At 48.6% G+C, this 18,076-nt stretch overlaps 2 protein-coding genes across 2 annotated transcripts in view; one reads left to right on the plus strand and one right to left on the minus strand.

The window, feature by feature from the left end:
- The window catches only part of Rhpn2 (rhophilin Rho GTPase binding protein 2), a 56,933-nt gene extending 45,390 nt beyond the window's left edge, over window positions 1-11,543 (plus strand). Inside the window, 5 exon segments of the mRNA XM_050118955.1 lie at window positions 1,160-1,354; window positions 3,465-3,541; window positions 4,467-4,613; window positions 4,979-5,134; window positions 10,154-11,543. Coding sequence (XP_049974912.1) covers window positions 1,160-1,354; window positions 3,465-3,541; window positions 4,467-4,613; window positions 4,979-5,134; window positions 10,154-10,411 — 833 coding nt within the window. The 3' untranslated portion in view covers window positions 10,412-11,543.
- Window positions 11,303-17,991, minus strand: Faap24 (FA core complex associated protein 24). Its single transcript, XM_050118956.1, has 5 exons — window positions 17,862-17,991; window positions 17,435-17,553; window positions 16,492-16,631; window positions 15,895-16,047; window positions 11,303-12,541 (listed from the first exon to the last, which is right to left on the minus strand). The coding sequence occupies exons 2-5, from the start codon at window positions 17,538-17,540 to the stop codon at window positions 12,293-12,295; spliced, it is 648 nt and encodes a 215-aa protein (XP_049974913.1). The 5' UTR covers window positions 17,541-17,553; window positions 17,862-17,991; the 3' UTR covers window positions 11,303-12,292.
- Between the last annotated feature and the right edge of the window lie 85 nt (window positions 17,992-18,076).

Raw genomic sequence — 18,076 nt, forward strand, 5'->3', positions numbered from 1 at the left:
AGGGGCATTTAGGTTGTTTCCAGGTTCTGGCTATGACAAACAAAGCTGCTATGAACATAGTTGAGCACATGTCCTTGTGGCACAATTGAGCATCCTTTGGATATATTATTGGGTCTTGAGGAAGGTTGTTTCCTAATTTTTTGAGAAATCGCCACACTGACATCCAAAGGGGTTGCACCAGCTTGCATTCCCACCAGCAATGCAGAAGTGTTCCCTTTTCCTCACAACCTCTCCAGCATAAGTTGTCATCAGTGTTTTTGATCTTGGCCATTCTTTCAGGTGTAAGATGGAATCTCAGAGTTGTTTTGATTTGCATTTCTCTGATGACTAAGGATGTTGAACATTTCCTTAAGTGTCTTTCAGCCATTTTAGATTCCTTTGTTGAGAGTTCTCTGTTTAGGTCTGTACTCCATTTTTTTTTTTATTGAATTATGTGTTCTTTTGGTATCTAATTTCTTGAGTTCTTTGTATATTTTGGAGACCAGCCCTCTGTCTGATATGGGGTTGGTGAAGATCTTTTCCCATTCTGTAGGCTGTCATTTTGTCTTGTTGACCGAGTCCTTTGCTTTATAGAAGCTTCTCAGTTTCAGAAGGTCCCATTTATTAATTGTTTCTCCCAGTGTCTGTGCTGCTGGGGTTATATTTAGGAAGTAGTCTCCTGTGCCAATGCGTTCAAGTGTACTTCCCACTTTCTCTTCTATGAGGTTCAGTGTGGCTGGCTCTATGTTGAGGTCTTTGATCCTTTTTTTTTCTTTTTTTGAAATTTTGAGACAGGGTTTCTCCGTAGCTTTTGGTTCCTGTCCTGGGACTAGCTCTTGTAGACCAGGCTGGCCTCGCCGAGTGCTGGGATTAAAGGCGTGCGCCACCACCGCCCGGCTTCTTTGATCCTTTTGGACTTGAGTTTTGTGCATGGTGATAGATATGGGTCTATTTTTCATTCTTCTACATGTTGATATCCAGTTATGCCAGCACCACTTGATAAATATGCTTTCTTTTTTCCATTTGATATTTTTTGCTTCTTTATCAAAGATCAGGTTTTCAAAGATGTGTGGATTGATATCCGGGTCTTCTATTCGGTTCCGTTGGTCCTCCTGTCTGTTCTTATGCCAGTACCAGGCTGTTTTCAGTACTGTAACTTAGGAGATGTTTCTATCTGCAGGTAAAGGACATTTGCACCGGGCCATTGGCTACCACGAGGAGTCGCTGAGGGAGGCCAACATGTGCAAGAAGCTGCGTGACATTCAAGTGCTCCGGGATGTGCTGTCCGCTGCCCACCAGCGCACTCAGCTCAAGTACAACCAGCACCGAGAGGATGACGATCTTCTGAACTTGGTTGACGCGCCAGATGTCCTTTGTGAGTGATGGGAACTGCCAGCTGACTGTGTGGCACCTGTGGAGTGGGGGGGTGCTTGTGGCTACAGATACACAAGCCTGTATCAATTTGGCCTTCCAGGACTGAACTGAAGAGGAACCTAGTACTAATAATCCTGCTGGATATAGTGACTATAATTCTAGTATTGAGGAGGTGAGGCAGGAGGATGCTGTAAGTTCAAGGTTAGCCTTCACCTGGGCTACATAGTAAAATCCTTGTTTCTACCAGGGTGGAGGTGGGAGGTGCTGCTCTTACCTTGGCCTTTCCACCCCGTTCTTCTCACTTTCACCTCATCTCTGCCTCAGTCCCCACCTCCTCTCGGTCCCTGCCCCTCTCAGTCCCTGTCCTTCTCAGTCTCTGCCTCCTCTCCCATGCTTTCCTTGGCATGGTCAAGGAAAAGGCTCTCCTAGTCTTAATTCTATGCTCCTGAATGGGCTTCTCTAATCCCTCTGCTGAGTCTTCTTGACCAGCCCAAACTCCCAATCTTTCCCTGAGATCTGCTTTCTCTGATTTGGTTTGGATATACCCCTCCTCATGCTGTTCCAGGCCTGCTCTGGGCTTCAGTGATCTCTCTCACCCAGAGATGCCTGGGACTTCTTGGTCAGCCCTGCAGCTTCCGCCAAAGACTACTCTTTCCCGCCTCCCTAGCTTGGAAGCCACAGGTGCACCTTTTTCTACTCCTGGACTCGCTCTCTCCCCTTTGTGGCCCCAACATTTCTAACTGTCCTAGATGTCACTCGCAGCAGTGTTGAGGTGGCCTGGACAGTTATTGCTCTGCCTGCCGGGGAATGCGAGTCCTGTCTCTGCAGGACCCCACTCAAAAGGTCACATTACAGGGAGGGATGATTAGGATTTTTTTTTTAAATTAGAGATGAAAAATTGGAGGGTAACCCAGCTGAGTCAGGACCCTCTGAGGACGCAGAGGAAAAACCAGTTCGAGCTGGGCGTGCTGGAGCCTCAGCATTCCTCCTGCAGGGCATGGGGCAGGTCCCTGTGGAATGGAGAGGTCTCGTGACCTGCTACCAGACCAGCATCTGTCAGTTCTAGTTACTCTGATCTTGGTCTCTAGAGTTCCGTCCTTAGAGACAGGACCTCGTCAAGCTGGAATACTGGGCTCTTCTCTATCAGTCTTAGCATTTGCTGTCTGCCAGTCGCCACAGTGCATTGAAGATGAGGAAGTAGCTGGGGCTGTAGCTCAGTGGCTAGGTGCTTTAGATTCCTGCGGTGTGGCTCAGTGGTAGAGCCCCTGCCTAGAATCCCCCAGTGAGGGGCTGGGGTGTGGCTCAGTGGTAGAGCTCCTGCCTAGAATCCCCCAGTAAGGGGCTGGGGGCTTGGTTCTGTGCACTTCCTAGTTTGTATAAGGCCTTGGATTTGATCTCATATGCAACCAAAATTCAGACAAAGAGGAAATTCAGTTTTTATCCCAGGTGCCCTTATATGAGGTGAATGTAGGAATGCCTGTCATGGATGTCATTCTGGTGCTGGATTCCCCTCAGCCCAGGAGCTAGGCACTAAACTCCATGCTCTAGAGCAGACCGGAGCCCACAGGAACCCAGCGTCCTGTTAGTGTTCCTAAGAACAGGCAGGGCCGTTATGTTACTAGAGGGACTCTGCCTTGGTGATCATGGCTTTCTGACAGCAGTTCTCAACCTGTGGGTCGAGACTCCTTTGGGGGGGTCAAATGACCCTTGTACAGGGATTGCCTAAGACCATGAGAAAATACACATCTTTACGTAATGATTCATAACAGTAGCAAAACTGCAGCCATGAAGTAGCTACGACATAATGTTATCGTTGGGGTCACCACAACAGGAGGAACTGTGATAAAGGGCCACAGTGCAGAGAAGATGGAGTTGTGACTGGTTGTCTCTGTCCCAGCCCGGAATGGTTTAAGGTCCATAGGAAAGGAAGTGCCCCAGGGAAAAGCATGGTCACCTAGGCCAGGTCTGAGGGGTTTTCTGTCTACGCTGCGAGGTGTTTAAGCAAAGGAGACATGGTTCGTGTCTTTGGGGGGAGGTCTTGAGATCTGAGTTTTCAAGCGCTACTTTCTCTGACACGTCTACTTACCCTAATCCATAATCTTCTTCTTTAGCAAAAACCGAACGGGAGGTTGAAATAACCTCCCCCCAGTTCTCCAAGGTGACAGTCACAGACTTCTTCCAGAAGCTGGTAGGTCAACCACTTATTTCGTAAATTACCTGAAGACTTTCGCTGAACCTTGTAACTTTTCTCTTTATTTACTTCTTCTTCTTCTTCTTCTTCTTCTTCTTCTTCTTCTTCTTCTTCTTATTATTATTATTATTATTATTACTACTACTACTANTAGTGCTAACAGTATTTAAGACAAAGTAGACACAATAAATGATTTCTATGTAATTAATCAGGGAATAAAAAAAATTTGCTGTGTCCTAAGTATTGACAAAGTCTGACATGTACTTCACTGGTGATAAATGAGATGATGTTAGTTGGCAACAGATGAATTATTTTTAATGATCACTTTGATGCACAGCACAAAATAGTGCTGGCATATTCAATACATATGTACACATACACACACACACACAATCACTGACAAGAAAATAAAAAGTCACTAACATTGCTATATTTTGTTTTGAGACAAGGTTTCTCTGTGTAGCCCTGCTGTCCTAGAAGCTGACTCTGTAAACCAGGCTGGTCTCAAACTCATGGAGTTCCACCTGCTTATGCCTCCCAAGTGATGGTATTAAAGGCATGCGCCACCATGCCTGGTCTTACTAAGACAATTAGTAGGCGTAGGGGTAAAGCTTAGTCACAGTGCGCTCCCCTAGCATGCACAAAGCCCTGGGTTTGAACCCTAGTAGAGTAAGAGAGACTATGAATGGATTTCTAAAAGGTCATTTTATTTTAAATATATTGGATACGTTAGAGACAGTGTAAATACCGATCTTATATGATGGCACCAGCACACATTGCCTCTGATAGGACATTCGGCACAATGGAGCTGGTTGAGAAACAAAGGCAGGGGCATCCCCTGACTCCAAGTGTTGGAGACCAGCCTGGGTCAAGTGGCACTTCCACTGCCAAGCCCTTCACCGCACGACCCTCTCTTCCCAAGGGCCCCCTGTCTGTGTTTTCGGCCAACAAGCGATGGACGCCTCCTCGAGGCATCCACTTCAAGGTGGAGGAAGGGGACTTAGGTTTCACCTTGCGAGGGAACGCCCCAGTCCAGGTGCACTTCCTGGATCCTCACTGTTCTGCTTCGGTAAGTGGGAGGGCCCACGGGCGTTGGGGAGGAGTCAGAGTCAGCGGCCTGGACCCAAGTAGCTGTGGGATGGAGTTTTGGGTTTGGCCATGCCCAAGGTTTGACTAAGTGAAAGGCGTACCTGCCACCACTACCCCTCAAATGAATTTTTGCTTCTTGTAGTCAACTTTTATGCAAATGTCGGGCTGGGGTGTAGCTCAGTGCTGGGGGACCTAATTAGCATATGGATGTGCCACACACACACAAACACACACACACACAATCAAAAGACAGACTTACACCAATGGCTACTTAGACCATGAATCTGGGGACACAGTCTAGAGTTAATGAGAATCCCTGACATTCATCCAAGCAATTCTTTTTAGCTGGCAGGAGCCAAGGAAGGAGATTACATTGTTTCCATACAAGGCCTGGATTGCAAGTGGCTGACCATCAGTGAAGTTATGAAGTTGTTGAAGAGCTTTGAGGGGGAGGAAGTTGAGATGAAGGTCGTGAGCCTGCTGGACTCCACGTTGTCCATGGTAAGCACAGACACCCCTGGTGGTGAAGAATGTGTGTGTGGGGGGGGGAGCGTCAGTGAGCGTTTGGCCTTGGCGTTTGTCAGGCCCCCTGTCCCCCACCTGCACAACATGGCAGGAGCCTTTGTGGCCATGCCCGGTTCTTTCTGCTCATCATCCTGGCATGAGCTTGCCCTGGGTCAGAGAACTTGAAAACTGACTTTTATCACAGGAGTAATGGGCTAAAAAATGCTCAATTAGAACCGAGCACAGTGGAGACCTGGAATCCAGGTGAGGTAGCAAGGTTTCAGGCCAGCCTGGGATACACTGTGAGACCCTGTTCCGGATGGATGGATGGATGGATGGATGGATGGATGGATGGATGGATGGATTAAACACATGATGGGGTTATGCAGAAGGGCTTAGAGACCTCGACAGTCATTTCCCTTGAGATCTTGGGAAGTGTTTGCCACTTCTGTAAGTTCCTGCAGAGGACCTGGGTTCAGTATCCAACACCCACATGGCAGCACACAATTGTATCTGTGCGCCCTCTTCTGGCCGCTTTGGACATTGCAGACACTTGTACACATAAAACAACAAATTTTTAAAAAGAAAGAAAATAAGGGTGTGCTGAGCACAGCACCAACAGGGGCACAGAGTGTTCTAGAGGGAGAGAAGACCAGTAAGACCTTTAAACAAGTGTGCTGTGACCAGAGGGGACTACAGGAAGTGGAGCGGAGGGCTTGTTTACAGGGGCGGAGGTTGGAAACCTTTCGGTCAGAAGGGTGCTGACGTAGTCTGGTGTTTGTTTTAGAAAGAGAACTGCTGCCTAGAGGCAGGCCATGGGTATCTGGCCAAGTGGTGTAGACACACACAGGCGTGTGTGCGCACATGTGCGTGTGTGTATGTGCGATGTTCGTGTGTAGCATTTGGCAGCTGTATTCGCTAACTTCATGTCGCTATGACTGAAGTAAGCAACTTGGGAGAGGTTTATAGTGACTCGTGTCTTCAGGGGACACAGTTCAGTCATGGTAGGGAGGGCGTGGCGGCAGGAGTGGGTCTGTTTGTCCTACGTCTTGGAGGATCAGCAGATATCACCTTCAAGGTGTTTCTGAACAGGCAATCACCTCCCCTCCCCTGCCCCCCACTCCCAGGAACAGAAGTTTGTCTGAGAAGAGGTTAAACAGACAGCCATGTCTTGACCATTGCTAGGAATCTGGACTCCACAGAGTTTGCTCTGTTTATTTCTGTTGCTGCCCTGCCTTTGAACCAGGTGACAAGGAACCAGACAAGGTGGTTAAAAGCAGTTGTTTTTAATCCCACGCCTTTAATCCCAGCACTTGGGAGGCAGAGAGAGGCGGATCTCAGTGAGTCTGAGGCCAGCCTGGTCTACAGAGCAGAGCGAGTTCCAGGGCAGTCACGACTGTTGCACAGAGAAACCCTGTCTCGGACGGGAGTGAGGGGTGGGGGTAGGGTGGGGATGGACGCAATCATTCAACACACACACAGCCTGGCTGAATTTGAGTTTGCTCAATACAGTGTGTGTGGAGGGGGGGAGTGTTTGTATCCTTGGGGTCCTAACAGGCCTCTGTGAGTTTGCATAGGCAAAGCCCCTAAGACAGACACGAGGTCCACTTGTTTATATACTAGGTGTGATAGTGATGCCCAGTGCTGTTATGGTTGATCTTTGTAGCCAAGTGAGACTTCAGATAAAGACACTTGAGCACTGTTTGCTTTTAAAAGAAGAGTTTTGGTTGATTAGTCTTAATTACGTGTAGGTGTGTGTCTGCGTGTGCCTTGTGAGTTCAGGTGCCTGGTGTGGGAGGTCCTGTCTGTGTGTTGCTTTTATTGGTTAATGAATAAAGAAACTGCTCTGAGCCTATGGCAAGGGCAGAACAGAACTAGATGGGGAAAGCTAGGCTGTCTGCTGGGAGAAAAGAGGGCGGAGTTGGAGAAGAAGCCATGGAGCCACCACAGGAGATAGGCGTGCTGAAACTTTGCTGGAGGCCACGACCTTGTGGTGACGCACAGATTACTGGAGATGGGTTGAATTAAGATGTTGGAATTAGTCAATAAGAAGCTAGAGCTAATGGGCCAAGCAGTGATTTAAATACTATGGTTTCTGTGTGATTGTTTTGGTTCTGGGCGCCGGGAATGAACAAGCGACCCTTTCTGCAACAGGTGTCAGAGCGTCGGGTCCCTTGGAGCTGGAGTTATAGACAGTTGTGTGCCTTTTGACACTGGGGCTGGGAATGGAACTCAGGTCCCATGGGAGAGCCACAGGTGCTCTTAACCACTGAGCCATCTCTTGGCCTCTGAACACTGCTCATGACGACTTTTGTTCAAACTCAAATGGTGAGGACTGGGATGTGGCTCAGTCACCTAGCTCTTGCTTAGCAGGCCCTGGGTTCCTTCCAGTGCGAGGAGAACAAATGAAGGGCTGTGCCCACCCACATCAGCCACCTGCCAGGCTTTGTTGTGACTGGTGGGATCCGTGCTCCTCCCTAGAGCACAGTTTGGGAACTACTGACAGACACAGTGGAAGGAATCCATGCTTTGGAAAGAAGAGCTGGAGCCGGGCCCTGACTGTCAAGCTGTGTGACTTGAGCCGATTAATACCCTCTCTGGGCTTTCAGGGTTTGGGCAGTAGGTTTTAGGAGTCTGACCAGGCAGTGTTTTCGGAAGTGCTCCATTAAGCCCTAACAGTCCCAGACAAGGTCCAAAAGGGCTTGGAGGGTCAGTAGCAGGGGGCATGCTGTGCAGGAGCGACAGAAAAGGAGGCCTGTGAAAGGAAGAGAGGACCTGGGATGGGAGCTGACCCTTGAGTGATCCTGGCAAGGTGGAGGCGGGGGAGGGTCAGTGACACATCTCCAAGAATGTGGGGGGGGGGGGGGGGGGGTGCGCGCAGACCTCCGTGGATAGCAGAGCCAGCTTGTGTCTGTGAGGCAGGAATGCAGGGTGTGGCCTGGTACCTGGAGGAGAAGGAGTGGAATCCGGGCAGCAGGCGGGAGGGAGTGCAAGGCTCGCTGGAGGGTATCCATGCTGAGAGGTTAGAGGTGAGCAGAGAGGGTGCTAACAGGCAGCTAGGAGCAGAGGGCTGGTGGGACCAGGGTCAGAGGTCGTTTTATTCAGAGACACAAGGTCAGGGAAATCAGTCAGTTGGGAGGAATATCGGGTGGTGGGGGAGGCAGGAAGGCCAAGGTGGAATTTAACTGGAGCTGACATCCTGCCAAAGGAGTAAGGAAGAGGATTGACGACTGGGAGAGAGGCCTTATGATAGAAGGCGGCCAGCCGCAGAGCAGGGAAAGGTTGGGAAATACTAAAAGCCCTGCAATCTGCCTCCAAGATTTAGTTCCATTGTCTTTAATGACAGAGTGTGCCCCGTTGGAGTCTAGAAAAGGGAGAATCTTGACCTAAAATCACCAGAGTCTAAGGCGTACTAGTTAGGGTCACTATTGCTGTGATGAAACACCATGACCAAAAGCAACTTGGGGAAGAAAGCGTTTTTTTGTTTTTAAGATTCATTTATTATTTATTAAGATTATTATTTATTATGTATATAGTGTTTTGCCTGCATATATGCCTGCAGGCCAAAAAAGGGTGCCTGATCTCATTACAGATGGTTGTGAGCCACCATGTGGTTGCTGGGAATTGAACTCAGGACCTTTGGAAGAGCAGGCAGTATTCTTAACTGCTGAACTATCTCTCCAGCCCCGGAAAAGGGTTTATTTCACTCATGGTTCCATACAACGGTTCATTAGCATGGAATGGTTCATCAGCACAGAACTTAAGCAGGGCAGGAACCCGGAGGCAGGAGCTGATGCAGAGGCCATGGAGGGTGCTGCTTACTTGGCTTGTTCCCCTGGCTTGCTCAGTCTGCTTTCTTATAGAACCCAGGACCACCAGCCCATGAATGGGATGGGCCCTTCCCCACCAATCACTAATAAGAAAATGCCTTACAGGGCTGGAGAGATGGTTCAGTGGTTAAGAGCACTGGCTACTCTTCCAGAGATCATGAGTTCAGTTCCCAGCACCCACATAGTGGCTCACAACCATCTGTAATGAGATTTGGTGCCCTCGTCTGGCCTGCAGGCATGCATGCATGCAGAACACTGTATACATATTAAATAAATAAATTTTAAAAAAAAAAAGAAAAGAAAATGCCCTGCAACCCGATCTTACAAAGGTATTTTCTCAGTTCAGTTTCCTCTTTTCCAATGACTCTATCCTGGGTCAAGTTGAGAAAACTAACCAGCACACAAGAGGACTCACCATAAATATCCTTCCCATATTTTCCCCTGTATTAAAAAAAATCAAACTGTAAACTCCAGACCCGCCCCCGTCCCCACAACAGTTACAATGTGTCCCACCACAGGGCCTCTGTCCTTGTCTTACATATTAAGTTCTGTTTATTTATTTGTGTGTGTGTGTGTGTGTGTGTGTGTTCCTTAGAGCAAAAGTGAAGGCCAGGGGACAACTTGCAGGCATCGGTTATTTCTCTCCTTCCACACATGCTGAACCATCTTGAAGCTCCTCTGTCTGAGCTTTTCAGAGCCTAATTCTATAAAAGCATCAGCCACCCAAGTTTTAAATTTACATCAACCTGATTTTTTTTTTACGCTTATTTATTTGTAAGAGCACACCATAGTATGCGTGTGGAGGCCACAGGACAGCTTGAGGAAACTTTTCCCTTTCCCTCAGACAGGTTCAGAGGCTGAAGTCAGGTTGTTGGGCTTGGTAGCAAGCACCTTCACCCACCGAGCCGTCTCACCAACCTTCCATCCCCCTAATCTACTCCATAGAGGGTGCTTTCAGTGCACAGTGTGAGCCTCAGACTTGTGGGTTCACGATAGGGCATCCTGCATCCGCTGTAACTCAGGCTGGCCTCCAACCCACTGTGTAGCCAAGCCTGGGTTTCTAATCCCCCTGCTTCTACCTCCCGAGTGCCAGGGTTCCGGGTGGCTTGAACCCCGGACTTGTCAATCCTTCCTAACCGTCTCGTCACAGCTAACATTTTTCTTCCTCTTCCTTCCCCACGGGCAGCATAATAAGTGTGCCACTTACTCTGTGGGGATGCAGAAGACGTACTCCATGATCTGCCTGTCCATGGATGATGAGAAAACTGACAAAGCCAAGAAGATCTCAAAGAAGCTCTCCTTTCTGAGTTGGGGTACCAGTAAGAACAGGCAGAAGTCGGTCAGCACACTTTGCCTCCCGGAGGTTGGCCTGGCAAGGCCTCAAGCCAAGAAGAAACTCCCCACGCCCTTCAGCCTGCTCAACACCGATAGCTCGCTGTACTGAAGTGGGGGGGGGCACACCATAGTTCACTCCGCGGCCGACGAGTTCACACCTGAGCCACGACGGGAACGTTCTCCAGCCCCATCTTCTCCGAGTGGGAACTTGCATTTGATGGGCTTATGAGCGTGAGAAGACGCCTCTAGAGATGGGTGGGAAACGCAGCTGTGCGGGGATTTTCACACCGAGCTGCGGTTATTTATTCTATGTGACGTGCATGGCTCTTCGTGACAGCCAGGGTTATGACAGTTCAGGCACTGTTAAGAAATGAATGGGAGCCACCTACCTTGGTATATTTTTGAGTGTCGAGATTTGGAAGGTAATAGTGATTTCTTAACCTCAAGTTCAAATGACCCTTAAACGGGGGCAGGTTAGGGGTGATTACTGAAGCTAGGCTGCTTGGCAGATCTCTGTGAGTTCAAGGTCAGTCTGGTCTACATGGTGAGTTCCAGGACTACCAGGGCTACATAGAGTCCCTGTCTCAAACAAACAAAACAGGCTGCTTTAACTCCTTGGGAATTCAGAGCTGAAAATGGCAACATTTTATGTCATTCCTTCACGATTTGAATGTCATTTCCCAGCTAGAGTCCAGTCCAGTGCCTTTTTTTTTTTTTTTGCCTTGGCCTGATTTTTCAGGATCAGCTTTCCCTCCAGCCGGATCCAGCTGACCAGTTGCTAACACAGCAGCGATGCTGGGAGATACTGTCTACAGGGTAGATAATATGTTGTTTGATACTCAAAACATCTCTCCTTTCATTTGAAGTAGGAGGTATGTAGCTGTCTTTGAAGAGTCTTGGGTTAAGAAGTAGCTCTGCAGTTTACAAGGTTGAAGACGAAAGCTTCCTCAAGCCGACACCTCGCCCTGACTTTTTAAGCTGTATCTATCTACCTACTAACTTGACTTTGGGGCTATAGGTTGGATGACGCTGTGACTCTTTTTCTGTAGTCATGGTCGACATAGTTTAAGTGATATGCTTAAAGAGGTAGCCTGTGCATCTTAATTGGAGAAGTCACAAGGATTTAATTATTTTTCTATTGTGCAATATCTTAAGAAAGCAAATGCCTTTAGGAAAGTGTCTCCACTGTCCCCGGGGCTGTTTGTATACATATTTAAATAAATAGTCGCTTCATTGTTTGAGCTAATATTTTTCTTTGCTCTGGGCGGTGGTGGCGCACGCCTTTAATCCCAGCTCTTGGGAGGCAGAGGCAGGCGGATCTCTGTGAGTTCGAGGCCAGCCTGGGCTACAAGAGCTAGTTCCAGGACAGGAACCAAAAAGCTGCGGAGAAACCCTGTCTCGAAAAATCAAAAAAAAAAAAAATTTTTTTTCTTTGCTTTTATTTCGTTTGAATTATTTCTTCTGAACTGTTATTCGTCTAAGGCACAAAATGTTTTTATTGTGTTGAGAGGGGAGGAAGCAGGAAGAAGAGAGGCGTTTGTTTACATTGGCAGGGACTCCAGAACACGGGTACCTGCCGTGTGCGGAGAGGACCTGAGCTGTGACCCTGACATGGGAACACGGGCACTCCCACGGTGCCCGGTCCTCACAGCCAGCGCCTGGAACCTCACAGGACCTCTCAATGGCAGCTGCAAGGGAAGGTGCGCATAGAAACCTGCTCGAGCTGGCTGCTGCTGCTGCAGTGACTTTGGCTCTCTCTAGATATCCCCTCGGGATCCTTTTCATCTTAGCAGAGAGCGGGTAGGGCCACCCACGGTACCCGAGGCCCATAAGGTCGCTCCGGGACGGACAACAAGGCAGGCGAGCGCCATCGGTCCTCGCTTTGTCTTTCGCTTGATGCCAGTGAGAGGAGGACATTTTTCTTCCTTTTTAAGCACGAAACCAGATGCTGTAGTTTCTAAAGGAGGAAAAGTTAGCTGCGGGGCTGCTGTCACCGCGGCTGGGTGAAGAAGGTGTGGATTTGCTGTGCTACCGCAAGTCCGACAACCTCCTGGAGTTCTTGGACGGAAGCGTTACTCAGTTGCTGGATGGTCGGAAACTTCTGGAGCAGAAGAGGAGCCTTAACTTTTCCCACCCCTGGGATCTGCTGCACCGTCTGAACAAGGGACAGCTCAGAGAGCATACACCGCTTCTTCCTGAGGAAAGGGTTCCTGCTGGGCTCCCTGGTTTGCTCCTGAACCTGGAAGGGAAAATTAAAGAAAAGTACAATGGGCGCCCTCTGGTGGAAATAGTTTCTGTAAGAAATGTGTGCCTGTGGTTTGTGCGCGCGCGCGTGCGTGCGTGCGTGCGTGTGTGTGTGTGTGTGTGTGTGTGTGTGTGTGTATGCATCGCTGTACTCATGTCCGTGCCTGGTGTGGGAGTCAGAGACTGACGCTGGGCGGCTTCCTCTATTGCTCTCCACCTTATTTTCGGAGGCAGGGTCTCCTGCTAAGCCCAGGACTCACTAACTTGGTGAGAATGGCCCGTGAGCTCCACAGACCTTCCAGTCTTCACCTCCCCAGCACCAGGGCTATCAGAGTGGCAACCACTGGCTCTTTCCATGAGTTCTGGACTCTCAGGGACTTGGCCCTCATATCTGTGCAGCTGCTATACCAACTGTGCATTTCCTCAGCACCCTTAACACAGCTTTTCCATTTAGGTCAATGTATGGGCTTTCACATGCCAGAAATACAAATTCTTAAATATTGGTGAGATTATTTAAATAGATGAAAAAAACAAAAGTAAAAAAAAAATTCAGAGACCTGTTTAAAACAGGAGCTGTAGCAGCTTGCCTAACAAAAGAGAAGCCCGAGTCACATGAGGTAGTGCGTACCTGCAATCTCAGCACTGGGAGGCTAAGGCAGACGTAGATCTGTGAATCTGGGACCAGCCTGGTCTATGTTGTGAGTTCTAAGCTAGCCAGGCTTACACAGTGAGACCCTGTGTCAAAGAACAAATTAGGAGGTACCAGGGGTGTGACGACAATCTGACTATGACACCTGCCACTTTGCTAACAAAGCACATTTGACTGAAGAGGACAAAGGTCGCCGACATTCTTCAGTCAAGAGTGAGAGCTGTGTGTCCCTGCTAGGACTTCTACAAGCTCTCAAAGGAGAAACAGACCCCTCAGCTAGTGGCGGTTATACCTTACACCCAGACTGACGTGAGCATTCTCCTACAGGCGGAATACTGGAGGTGGCAGAGAGAAGTCAGGACGCCATGGCCTGCCTGCATTTCCAATTTACTTCCCAACCCTAGGTGCTCATCCACTTAGCAGCGGTAACCCAGGGGCTGGTCAAGGTGGCTGCACACGTCTGGAATCCAGGCAAAGGTAGAAGGAGAGAGTGGACCCCACGAAGTTGTCCTCTGACATCTACAAGCATGCCATGACATATGTGTCTCTATACATATAGTGCATGCACAATCATGATTTTTAAAAATTAACCTTAGTAACACAATAACTCACATACCAAAAAAATACTCAGGCCCTATCCTGGTCCGAGGTAAACCGCATATATCACATTTCCCCCCACAGCCAGGAATTGACCTCGGCCTCAAGTGGTCTACCTCAGAGTTAGATATAATCTAATCCTGTCACTTTTTTTTTTGAGACAGCCTTACTGTGCAGCCCAGAGAGGCCCCAAAAGCTGGACTGTAGGCCTGCTCCATGAACCTGCCTCCCGACATCATTTCTATTAATGGATTTATTTGTTTGACTTTTGTGAATTGTTATTGGGGCTTGTCGTGGATGGGAAATGCTCTCTTACATTATTTGGGGGGAGGCATGCATGTGCCATTGCGTGCATGCAGAGGTCAAATACAATTTGTGGGAGCAGAATCTCTTCTTTCACCATATGCTCTCTAGGGATGGAACACATGAGCTTCAGGGGGTTCACTTCAGAGCGAGCCCCACTGAACAACTAGCCAGCTCTTGACACTTTTACAAAAGTTCCCCAGGAGAGCCAGGTATGGCATAATGCCAGACTCCCAGTACAGGAAGCTCAGGTAAGTGGACTGCAAGTGTGAAGTCAGCCTGGACTTCGTGAGAAGCTGCAAGCCAACCCGGGCTCCATAGTGAGACCTGGTATCCAAGAGCAAACAAGCTCCCCAGGAGAATGTGATGAGCAGAGGGACTGAACGCTCAGGAGCAGAGCAGTCAAGACACCAACGACATCTACTTTTGTTGTGTGAGTGTATTCGCGCAGGGCATGCACGTCTGCATGCATGCAAAGACCAGAGGTCAACCTTGAGTGTTCTTCAGGCTCCATCCACCTGTGGTTTGGAGCAGGGCCTAGGCTGGCTGGCCGGCAAGCCACGGGGCATCTGCCTATCTCCCCAGGGCTGGGATTCCATGTGTGGCGTCAGGGGTTTGGGAGAGATCAGACTTAGGTCCTCGTGCTTGTGTAGCAAGTGTTCTAACCACTGAGCCACCCCCCAGGCTCAGGATTATTTAAGAGATAAATGCGGGGCTGGAGAGATGGCTCAGCGGTTAAGAGCACTGACTGCTCTTCCAAAGGACCCGGGTTCAATTCCCAGCATCCGCGTGGCAACTAACAACTGTCTGTAACTCCAAGATCTCACACCCTCACACATACATGCAGACAAAACACCCATGCAAATAAAATGAAAATATTAAAAAAAAGAAATAAATACAGTAAGTCTATATACAATGGTGGTAAATATTTGTGATTTGAAGGACTAGGGAAGGAGAATCAGGAGGACCAGGAGCTCAAGGGCAGCCTGGGCTACAGGAGGTGCTATGGGGGAGGGGGACACCCCAAAAACAAAGAACAAACCAAGAAAGTGTGATACTTAAACAATGGCATGCTAGAAAGACACAAAGGGGCTGCCAGTTTCTAGTACAAATGCAGGATAATGATAGCATCAGGGCAGCCTGGAGGCCAAAATCAGAGCCCCAACTTGTTCCCTTTGTAACCATCATCAGTGCAAAGGTTTCACAAAATCAGAGAGGCCTCACTTGGTTGGCACAGTATTTGCCTTGCATGCGGTAAGCCCTGGGTTCAATCTCCAGCACTGCCTAAAACCCAGTGTGGTGATACAGGCCTGTAAACTCAGCTACAAGAGACCCAACGTCAAAATTATTTTGAGAAGGCCAGGTGGTGCACACCTTTAATCCCAGCACTTGGGAGTCAGAGGCAGGATCTCTGAGTTCAAGGCCAACCTCGTTCCAAGAGTTCCAAGACAGCTAGGGCTACAACAGAGAAACCCTGTCTCGAAAAAACAAACAAAGACAAATAAAAAAATGTTTAGGGCTGCAGAGATTGTTCAGCAGTTACTGGTTACTTTTCTAGAGGACCAGGGTTCAATTCCCAGCATCCAAATGGCAGCTCGCAACTGCGTTCTAGGAGAGCTGGTGCCCTCACACAGACATACATGCAGGTAGAAACACTAACGCACATTAAATAAAAATAAATCTTAAAAAAATACTTAGAGAAACCAACCCCACTATAATAAAGGCAGCTTTGGTAAGGATCAGAGGCAAATGGAGACTCTACTGGGCGGGAAGTTGGAAAGGAAGAACCGGGTACTTACCAGCTGGATAATGAGGCAGGATGCTTCCAACTGGCTGGCCACTGGGAGCAACACCATCCCAAGGTAAAGCACGGTAAACTTCTGGACTGCTGAGAAGTACTGGTCACTTATCTGCGTTTTTTCAACTATTACGATCCCTTGAAGATGCCCAGACTTCAAGAGAAAAGACAGCACGTGATTTGGTAGCACACTCCTTTTAAAGTTCAGAAACTCTGGAGGTGGGTGGCCCTTGGACTTCCCACAGGGCAGGGAACCCTGATTGCTCTTTGGGCTGACGAGGGAGGGGGACTTGATGGAGGAGGGGGAGGGAAATGGGAGGCAGTGGCGCGGAGGAGGCAGAAATCTTAAATAAATAAATGAATAATAAAGATTATCAAGTGGGNTGACGAGGGAGGGGGACTTGATGGAGGAGGGGGAGGGAAATGGGAGGCAGTGGCGCGGAGGAGGCAGAAATCTTAAATAAATAAATAAATAAATAAATAAATAAATAAATAAAATAAAGTTCAGAAACTTATCCCTTAGGGCTTGGGAAGGTTGAGAGGGGTGATGGAGATGCAGGGAGATGTTGGGGTTCGGCACCTCGGATTCTGTACTTACATTTCTAACACGAACAAGTCTCTTTCTGTAGCCATGTCCGGCCACCAAATCCGCCTCAGTGACATAGAGGATGCAAGATCTGCTGGACAGGTAAAAATCTGCCAATGGCAGACCCTCCTCAAACGTGAGTTTAACTTTTCCTTAAAACACAGACAAGAAAAGTGATTAGGAATTCCAGATAATAAGGAGTTATCTGTTGCTACAGTGAGAATGTGCTTGTATGAAGACTCATTTTTAAAATGTGGTGTGTGTGTGTGTGTGTGTGTGTGTGTGTGTGTGTGTGGACATGTGTGCACATGTATGCAGGTACCCGGAGAGGCCAGAAGAGGGCATCAAATCCTCTGAAGCAGAATTAAAAGCAGTAATGAGCAGCCCAATGGGGGTCCTGGGGATGGAGCCATCTCTAGGGCCTCTTTTTAATTAAAAGAAAAAAATGATGTATATATTTTACTTGCATTTATGTCTGTGCACACCTGCGAGTCTAGTGCCCCAAAGCTCAGAAGAGGGAGGAGTCTGGGCCACCACGTGAGTGCTGGGAATCAAACCAGGGTCCTCTGCAAGAGCAATCCGTCCTCTTAACCGGTCTCATTTTATTTATTTATTTTGGTTTTTCAAAACAGTGTTTCTCTGTAGCTTTGGTGCCTTTCCCGGAACTAGCTCTTGTAGACCAGGCTGGCCTCGAACTACCAGAGATCCCCTGCCTCTGCCTCCCGAGTGTTGAGATTAAAGGCGTGCGCCACCACCGCCCGGCTTTATTTATTTATTTAGGGACAGGCTGTCATAGTCCTAGCTGGCCTCGAACTTGAATGTAGCCCAGGTTGGTCTCCAACTCAATCCCTGCCTCAGTCTCTGGAGGAAGGAACCTCACCATCCCCAGCGTTCCTCCTTCCCCTTTAATGTGATGGGAAGAAAGGAGTATGAGAGAAGGCAGCCACTCACTAACCTTGCAGCTCCTGAGCCAGTTGGGACCCGCGCCACTTCTCATTAGCCACAATATATCCCAGTGGCACGTGCACGAGACCTGTACCACCCGGAGAGTTCCTTTCCATCCGCGGTTTTGGTCTAATGACAAAAACACAAGACCACACTAGAACGGGTTCTACACTAAGTCCCGGCTTCTCTGGGAGGATCTGCGGAGTGGCTTTTCAGTCATTGATTTCTATCAGCCGAAATAAAAATTCCAGAAATTTCTTCTTTTAAGAAAATAACACTAGGTCTCATTATGATGCTCGGCTCTCTACTGACAGCTGGCTGGTAGCTCAGGCTGGATTCGAATTCAGCCTCCCAAGGGCTGGAATGACAGCCGCGCGCCACCACGCCGGGGTAAATCCAGAAGGATCCTGTCGTAGTCCGTTCCTCCTTTTAAATACCTTCTTAAGATTTGGTGTCCTAACAGGGAGCTGAGGGTAGTTCCTCTGTCCAGTCCCTATGAGAGGCTGAACCAGCAGGAAAGCTCACGGTGCCGGTATCTGGAATCTCCGAGCACGGCACCTGAGGCCGTGCCACTTCCGTGTTCCTACAGTCCGATCCTCCCCCCTTTTTTTTAATTTCTGCCCGCCTTCTTCAATGTCGGATTGGCTAATTT

Source organism: Alexandromys fortis, unplaced genomic scaffold (genome assembly GCF_014885135.2).
Source record: "Alexandromys fortis isolate MF-2015 unplaced genomic scaffold, M_Fortis_MF-2015_v1.1 scaffold_140, whole genome shotgun sequence".
NCBI lineage: Eukaryota > Metazoa > Chordata > Mammalia > Rodentia > Cricetidae > Alexandromys > Alexandromys fortis.

What these genes read in the sequence shown, in the direction of transcription:
- Faap24 (XM_050118956.1), bottom strand. Translation starts at nt 17,540, where the DNA reads ATGGAAAGGAACTCTCCGGGTGGTACAGGTCTCGTGCACGTGCCACTG. An exon ending in ACTGGCTCAGGAGCTGCAAG is followed by an intron (nt 16,632 to 17,434) that starts GTTAGTGAGTGG and finishes CTGTGTTTTAAG; the next exon opens with GAAAAGTTAAACTCACGTTT. An exon ending in GACTTGTTCGTGTTAGAAAT is followed by an intron (nt 16,048 to 16,491) that starts GTAAGTACAGAA and finishes TTTCTCTTGAAG; the next exon opens with TCTGGGCATCTTCAAGGGAT.